General features: G+C 44.2%; 1 protein-coding gene across 2 annotated transcripts in view; it reads left to right on the top strand.

The window, feature by feature from the left end:
* The first annotated feature begins 3,043 nt into the window (after positions 1-3,043).
* The window catches only part of PDGFD (platelet derived growth factor D), a 218,623-nt gene continuing 212,916 nt past the window's right edge, over positions 3,044-8,750 (top strand). Inside the window, exon 1 of one of the 2 annotated variants that reach the window (XM_082684002.1) lies at positions 3,044-3,471. In XM_082684002.1, coding sequence (XP_082540128.1) covers positions 3,348-3,471 — 124 coding nt within the window. In that variant the 5' untranslated portion in view covers positions 3,044-3,347. The remainder of the gene's footprint in view (positions 3,472-8,750) is intronic. The other variant, XM_082684003.1, reaches the window with a different exon arrangement.

Genomic DNA, 8,750 nt, shown 5'->3' with positions numbered 1-8,750 from the left:
TTCTATTTATGTAAGGGAAAGAGTATATGATAAAAAATAGTGTCACTTCCTAACCTATCCTTTTAGCAAATCATTACTGCTAGAATATATGTGTTTGGGATAAATACCACTTTGCACAGACCTGTTATAAATTGCTCTCATATTTAAGAATGTTTTCTAAACAGTAGAAGTGTCTTTTACAGTTGTATGTCATTGAACAATGTCTAAATATAGAATAGTTGACTTATCTTATTCTGAACAGTAATAAATATTTATACATCTGGTTTCCTTGTGTTGGCTCATGTTCCTCCAACCGGCCTATCAGCATTTAAAAACATAGCATCAAATTCAGTGTTTTGCTAAATTAGTTTAAGATACAGGTAAAAAGAACATTGAATCATCTTATCTTTAATCTTGATAGCAGACCTTCCTCCCTCTCTCAGTATATCTTTTTTAAGTGCCTATTCTGTGTAAAATGATGCTTAGTTGGTGTAATCAACCTAATTTGTAAGAATTAATTATTAGGTAATACTGAAAACCAGATTCAGAAGAGTTGATTAGGCATGACTCCCTAGTTTTTTTGGTTTTATCATTGGTTTGGGGTATTTACCTATGTTAAAGGTCAAGAAAATGCAGGTTCCGTGCAACATCCTTTACTGCTCTCAGCTAAAATATTTGACATTATGAATTACAAGGTCTTTACACAGTTCATAGTATTAGTATGTCGGATAACATGACTTTGAATACTTTAAATTCAGCATATTACATATTGTGATAAATTATCCTCTTTAACATTTAATACTTTTACAACATAAGCCATTTGCACATTTTTTAATTGTTTCTATATTCTCATTTCAGAGACTAGGTCTGAAATGTAATGAGCATTTTCAGCCACTCTTTAAAAATGGTATAACATACTTTAATTAGTCCCAGTCCTACCTGATCTGTCTCTCACTCTCTTCTCTTATTAATGTCTATCTACATAGATATTATCTATCTATCCATCTATCTCTACTTGTGTAGGATCACTTTCTTCCATTAGAAAGTAAGATTCAGTGGATTAGAGACCTTATCTCTCATGATCAGTATTTTATTCCCTGGAGTTTTAGACTAGGGCATGGCAAAGGGAAAAGCTATTGCTTTATTAATACTTGTTAAATGAGTAAATGAGTGACTGCAAACCCAAATTTTATGTCTCTCCTTGGTGCCTCTTAAAGGGACTGATTATATTTTGAGACAATGTGATCAGCCTTCTTTCTGGTGATTTTCAAGCTTTTTTGATAAATGCCTTTTATATTTGAACCAAAATATTCATAAAACAATGTTATTTTCTGCCATGAACTCTGATAATTAAATCTCAAAGCTATTATAGTCCATTCAATTTATGGAAAAAATAATGCTGAAGAACAGAGGATTTTTAGAGCAGTGAAAGCAGTCCATGCAACACCCTACAGATAAGTTACATGTCATCATATATTTGTCCAAAGCCACAGAATGTACAACACCAAGAATGAACCATAATGTAGCCTTCATATGTGCCCTATGTAATCAACTGTGTACTATACTGTAAGCTTTGAGTGATTACAATGTGTCAATGTATGATCACCAGTTGTAACCAATACACCACTATATTTGGCCCTGTTGATAATGGTAGAGGCTACCCCTGTGTCTGGGCAAAGTGTATACAGGAAAACTTTGTAGTTTCCATGCAGTTTTGCTGTGAACCTAAAAGTTCTCTGAAAAAATGAAGTCTTAATAGAAAAAAGTCATCATGCTGTTCTTGAAATTGACCTCACCGCCTACAAACCTGCAGTTTGTGAAACACTGTTCTAGACAAAATGCCAGAAGATGAACCACATGAATCTTTGCACATATGGAAGGAACACCGGAATCCTAGTCTGTGTTGGACTGAGTAATTGTCAAGTGTTTCTTTTCCTGAACTTCCTTCCCTTCTCAGCTGCTCCTGGCTCTGTTTATCTGGGTGTCACTGACTTCTCATACCCCACTCCTTCAGGGGCTGGAAGGCATAAAAGAAACTAGTAAATGTCCCTTCTAGGTCTCATCAATGAGCAGCTGAGAAATTGTGTAAATTTGGATTTTAATTCAGCTACAAAGCTAAATACTAAAATTATTTTACATAATTATCGCCACAACCATACAGACTAAAAATCGCTACCCTTCTTTTCTAAGTAGAGACAGTGGGGCTCAAGAGATCCAGTGGTTTGCCCAAGGTGACAAGGCTAGTAAGCTGCCAGCCCAGACCCACTCCTGTTCCAAATGTAGTTCCTTACGCTGGGGAGAGCCAAAACTCCTAGAATCCAGAGTCCGTTCCTCTGGACCTCTGACCTCCCAGATCCTGAGAAGAGGGAGGCCCAAAGGCCTGATGCTCCCTGCCTCTTGCTGTGGACCATGAAGAAAAAGAATGTAATGTTCTCATAATGTCACCTTGCCAGAGTGCCCCAGCTCGACCGCACCCTGACCTTTAGCCGCTTCTGTTGTGCAGGGGGTGCTGACGGGCATTCAAGGACACCCCTCACCATTTCTGATACCCTTCCCCACGTGGGGCCATCACAGCTAGAGCCCCATGAGATACAGAGCATCTCTGTTCCCCTCCCAGTGTGGGAGAATCACCTTGACTCAGCTAAGTTCGCGCTGGAGCCTGGAGCTCACCGGAAGCTTAGTCAAGCTCCTCCACCTTGCGGTGTCCCACTTTCTCCCCGAGTGACACCCTGAGTAAGCAAAATCTGATTCTGGCCCAACTCCAGGCCCCATCCCCAATGCCCCAGCACCAGGACAAGAGTTCTGCCTCCTGGGCAGGGACTAGCCCGCCACCAGGGAGCAGGGCTGGGACTTGAACCCCTCCCCCTCCTCCCAGCCCCCTGGCTCCCGGTGTTCCGGCACTCGGGCGGGCGGACCCAGCCGGGCTGACCCCCGGCAGGTGGGGAGAGCCAGGTCCCCCCCTCCCAGCACCGCACCGGGGCCTGCCGGGGGCTGGGCGCAGCGCGCGCCTCTGGGCTCCGGGGGCCGCGGGGCCCGGCGGAGGACGCGGCCGCCCTGCGCGCTCGGGCGCCCGCCCGCCCTGGACGCCGCCCCCGCCGCCTGTGCTGCCGCCGCCGGACGCCGGAGGGGGCGGACCAGCGTCAACCTGTTGTGGGTCCCGCCGCCGTCCGCCCGCCTGCGGCTGCACAAGGAAGTGCGGCGCCCACACGCGCTCCGAAAGTTGGGCATGCAGGAAGTGCGCGCCCCGCGCGGCCACTAGCTCCGCGGCCCGGCCCTCGCGCGGGAGCGCAGGCGGCGACAGCGCGGCGACCGGCCCGGCGGCCCCGGCTTTCTCCTGCGGCCACGCGGTCCCCGGCTCGCGGCTCCCAATGCGCCCGCTCGGCCTCGTCTACACTCTGGTCTGCGCCAACTTTTGCAGCTATCGGGACGCGTCTGCAGCCCCGCAGAGCGCATCCATCAAAGCTCTGCGCAACGCCAACCTCAGGCGAGATGGTGAGAGATTCACATTTCATTGTCTGTAGTTTTTGAAAAGAAATCCCGTTGTTGTTGTCGTCGTCGTCACCGTTACTTCTTTTAAGAAACTTTTTCCTCCGAAGCCTGCTGAAGGCTTCGTGGCGGCGGGGCGGGGGCGGGGGGGTGTCTCGTGCCTGCCCGCATTCCGGAGTGGGCCTGGGGGCTGCGGGACGCGGGCCGGCGGCGGGGGGACCGCAAAGGTCAGGTGGCTCCTTTGCTGCTCCCCAGAGCACTCCTTCCTGCGCTGTAGTCACAGACCCAGGGTCCCGGAGCTGCAGAAAGTTGCAGCCTGCGCCGCGCCTCGGCCGGGCTCTTCACCTTTCGGACTGGAAACTCGGATAGACGGGGCTTTTATGATAGGCCTGGGGGGGACTCAGGGGTGGCTCTTTCTGGATGACCTATTTTATTTTTATTGTATCAGTAGGAGGACAGGGAATGGTGTCCCGGGAGCCGTATCTGGAACAGAGAATTTGTATCTTACTTATTTGGGGGAGATGGAGGGATGCAGCCTTCCCCCTTTATGTCCCCAAAGTACATTTCCCACGAGGGTGCAGCTGGGGCTCAGAAGCTGAGTCTGGGAGACTGGGACAGCGGGGGTCTCTTCAGTACCACAGGCGGATCCGGCTCCTGCCCTCAGTTTCCACGCACGGAGGCTTTCCATCTGTTGCAAGGAGCAGGGCAGTTAGGTCCGCTAACCTCAGCAAGGTCCCAGGCAGGCTTGTTTGTTTTCCTTTGCTCTAGAGGACACCTGGGTCAGTGGGTCCCAGAGACTTGAATTGAGCTTATTTCGTTTCTGGGCTTCCACCAAGGTCTGAACTTGATTTATTCTTTTATTCTCAACTACAACTTTGGCAGTAATTTGAAGCTGTTTCTATCATCTACCTGAAGTGACCCATAGGTTTTTGGTTTTTTTCTTCATTGATACTGTCTTCTTTCTGTCTGCCTGCTGAGGGTTCTAACACATCCCCTAAAGAGCTCACCACTGTTTTTAATGGCTTCACTGTCTGAGTTGGCAAAACATGTCCTCTCCTATATTCATAGTAACCATCTTATTCCCTTGTCAGTTTCTCTCTTGGTGTGACCTTAATTTGGACTTTACTGCAAGGCTTTCGAACTTTGAAATGACAACAAAGCCTACTATATTTTGTGATGACAAGTACACTGTGGATTTCAGTGTGCTCAGGTCCTAGGAGGTGGGGTAGGTGTGTGGAGAGGGCACAGGGAAGCCTCAAGCCACTTCCGGGCCAAAAGTAATTCTGTTTCCAGAATTACTTTATCACAACGTTTTTATGTAAAATATTCCAGCAGTGGCTTGCCCTCCATCTTAGTTAAAGCACAGAATTTTCTTACTAAAACTTAAAAAAAGGTTCAGGCTCAAGACCAAAATTTTATAGTTTTGCTTTCCTCATTAATGTTTCCACCAGGGACGATCTTCTCCTAGTCGAGTTTTTAGATTTGTTAACGTTTGGACTCTGTATGCCCTCTTAGCTGTGTAGAATAAAATGCCATGTATAACTTGCATGACTTCATAGCCATAATTTTGTAATCCTCAGCCTCCCAAGTATCAGTTACAAGATGTCAAGGACGGAAAGCAAAAAGTATGTAACCATTGCCTGGTAACCCAAGATTCCAACTAAAACCAAGTCATGCAGCTCATTATTATTTTTTTTTTTTTAAAGAATGCTCTCCTTTTAGTTTTCATTGTTAAAACTCTGTGCATCTGTCTAGTCTATATGATAAAAGCTTTATTTTATCAGAATTTTGAAAACCATCCTGGATTGAATTATTCATATTTTAGTTAAAGCTGTTTTGCAGTTACTGATAACACACACATGCACACACATTTTAATTAATTTGGATGACTCAACAATTTCCTCAATGTCACTCTAATTTTGCAAACAAAACTAGGAGTGGGGAAAGGTTAGATAAAGAAAGAATTGTCATGTACAGATGGAAAAAAATTAATACTCATAATGGGTTGTTCATTTGGGGAATTTTCAAAAGTCATCTTATTCTTAAGTGTTACAGAGCACGCATTCTTAAGAGAGACAAAATTGCCCCAAAGTAGCAAAATCAGATCTTAGAGGGTGAAAAAAATCTTAAATACTACAATGGTTTGTGATCCTCCAAAGGGCCAGTATATATAAAGAGGTAGACTATATCTCATAGGGAGGGGACATGATTAGGGAAAAAGTCTAAACAGGCTCTTGAAGGGAGGACTGATGATAAAAAAAAAAAAATGAGAAACACTGCCATAGGGTTTTGCTGAGAGAGTAAGAATAAAGGGTCTTTGGAAAAGTCTAGACATCATCTGGAAAATCTTAATCACAGCAGTTGGGTTGTTGAGAGAAAGTACTAATGTATTAAATTAAAACCCTTGTTCTGATTCCAGACATTTTTAACTGGTTCCCCCAAAGTTCTTTTCTTAAGGAAAACAATAGTCTAGTTCTTTCGACTATCAGGTTAAGACAAGGTATAAGCCTGGAGAGGACATGGGCCTAGAATGTAGTAAGGGGAAATTTAGAAGATAAAAGTTTTCAAACATTAACTTAGGGTCCTTAGAAGATCAGGCCCTCCAGTTACAAGTGGTAGGAAGTCACAGTAAAAAATTAGCCATGACCCTTGGATGGGGTTTTAGGAACCAGTATCTAAGGATGGAACTATCTTTATTCACAGTTGAGTACCATCAATTTGTTCCCGCAGACCCTGTTAGCTGCCACCTAATGCTTGAGTCGAGATAAGGACTCACAGGACAGGCATCCTGTCATGGGCATGGGATGTGCTGGATCCTGTCCAGACTGACACACAAAAAACTTGTTTTTATTCTCTCTTTACCTGAGAGCTCCGAGTAGCTGGAATGGCTAGAAATCATACAAAAGTATTAGAGTGAATAGATGATAATATCCTTACCCAGGGTGGGGGGCTACTCTGCTGCTGTCTCCTGGCCTTCCAGAACTCTCTACCACAATATATTCCTATTGTAAAAGGGTATTTACAGACCCCTTCCCAGCACCTGCAGAAGGGCTCAAGGTGAGCCAATGGTGGGTGAATTTGGTCCCTGTCTCTAGGAGGAAACTAGGATACTAGAAGGAAACTAAGAAGGATAAAAGCATCATATTTGCAAAAAAAAAAAGAAGAAGAAGAAGAATATTTACACTTCCTTATATTATATTTACTTTAGATGCCCATTCCTGATCTGCCTCTCTGCACAGGGCAAGTCTTACTTGAGGAGCAGAATCCCTGTCTTCCCATTTCAGTGCCCGTGAAGTTGGTATTTTATAATAACTAGCCAGAGCTGGTGTTGCTCAGAGTGTGGATTGAGAAATGTAAAGGCAGCAATTCACTGACAGTATTACTTATTTTAAAATGGAACCAGACAGAGCTTCCTGCTGCGGAGCGGGGGTTAAGGATACAGACACGGTCTCCATTTTCTTGGCCTTTTGTTGTGTTCTGTGTGGCTTTGTGGTGCTGTTGGGAAACGATTCTGAATTTAATGCTTCTTGGCCTCCTGTGCCAATACTTGAATTGTCTGTTACATTATCATTACCTAGTGATAAGCCTGTAGGTTTACTAATGTGGTCTTAGATCTTTAAGGAGTCAAGCTTGTGTCTTAGATAATGTGGGTTTGTGTGATCAGTGATGACAAAGATTAGATCTTTTAGGGAAGGAGACAAAAGAGAGGACAATGTAAGCAAATAATGAGGGTTTATTTGTTTTTTTGAAGTAGCCTTGACCTACATTATTCTCTCAAGACTCCCCTGCACGGAGGATCTGCATTCTGTCCACTGCAGCATTATTTGCAATAAACAAATTATCTTTAAAGTGTCTGAAAGCCGACAATCAGGTTAGTGTCAGATCTTGTGTTCTTCTGGGTTTATATTTTCTGTTCAGCTCTAAGGGCATTAAAGTTTCATCATCTCATGGAGCATCCTGGGGATGGCATATTTTAAATGTAACGTGGCTTTGACGTGCTTCTGTGGCTTATGATATTTAATGTAGATTCTTCTCAAGATGGGAGTTTAAACAAGTGGACGGACATACACTCTGTAGGAGGAAATGCCACTAGGTTGTGAGTTATAGTAATGACATTGATTTTTGTCTATGGGATTTTCCCTTTCAGGGAATGAGAGCTAAACTTTATTATCTTGGAACAGTCTGGCCAACCAATGGAGCAATGTCCCCACGGTCATTGATCTCTGATGACCAGTGATAAGCAAGTTGTCACACGGGTCTCTTGAGCATGCCTGGTCTGAACCCCTTCATTCTGGTCTGAAAGGGTGTGTGTATTCATGCCTCTGCCCTTGAGAGCTGAGTCATAATGCACATCGTCTCCCTTCTGGAACTTTCCAACTTTCCTTGCTGAATTGATCAGATTAGCTTAAAAAGGTGCTTTCTGAGCATCTTAATAAAATACTTCCTTGTATTAAAATAAGGATGTCTTCTAAGTGAGCCAGGTATAGCTGCTCTTAGCTCATCTATGCCAAGTCCTTTAGGCAATGATTTGGTCCCTCACAAAGGAGTCAGATGACTTAAGGTGGAAGCCAAGCACGTTTGAGTTCTCTGTCCTTTCTTAAGATTGTCTCTTTTTAGTTCGTTCCTTACTTGGTCTGGGCTGCCCTCTAAACATGAGAGGTTGACAATGAATGTGCAGATAGTTCTTTGTCCTAAGCTCTGCTGCTGACCCCCACTGTAACTTACTCATCTCTACATAGTTATTCTATCTCTAGATAGAATATTACTCTATCTATCGCAATTATTCTATCTCTAACCTTTGCCAGTTACTATACTGGATGCGTAGTTATCTAGCCCATTATGAATGAACCACATGCATGGTTCCTGCCTCCTTCCAGCCTATGGGCTTCTGGACGATAGAGACAAATGCATATTTCGCGCCAGCTTATTACCATCGTGTTTCAGATGCATTTGGGAGAGTCCCAGAATTCTCCACCCTTCTTCAACAGAACTATCCCACACGCATCTCTGCCTTTTTGCTTCACATATTTGAATCCATCAGAAGATTTTTAGGTGAAAAGGATTTCTTTTGCAATGAGAAAAGTGTGAAGGCGCAGTGGAGTGTGACAATTGCTTTTAAGGAAGAAATGCACAGGGGTATGGGAACTCACAAGGAGCACCTGATCTAGATTTGAGGGGTTGGGGAAGGACTCCTGGAGGAAAAAGTGTCTAAACTGGGGAATGAAGGGTGAGTAGGAGTTAGAAATTGGGGATGGTGAGGAAGGAGGGGGTAGTTTGCTAGTGGG

The sequence above is a fragment of the Mustela nivalis genome (genome assembly GCF_964662115.1).
Source record: "Mustela nivalis genome assembly, chromosome: 9".
NCBI lineage: Eukaryota > Metazoa > Chordata > Mammalia > Carnivora > Mustelidae > Mustela > Mustela nivalis.
Note: the sequence above shows the minus strand (reverse complement) of the source record. Positions and strands in the feature narration are given on the sequence as shown.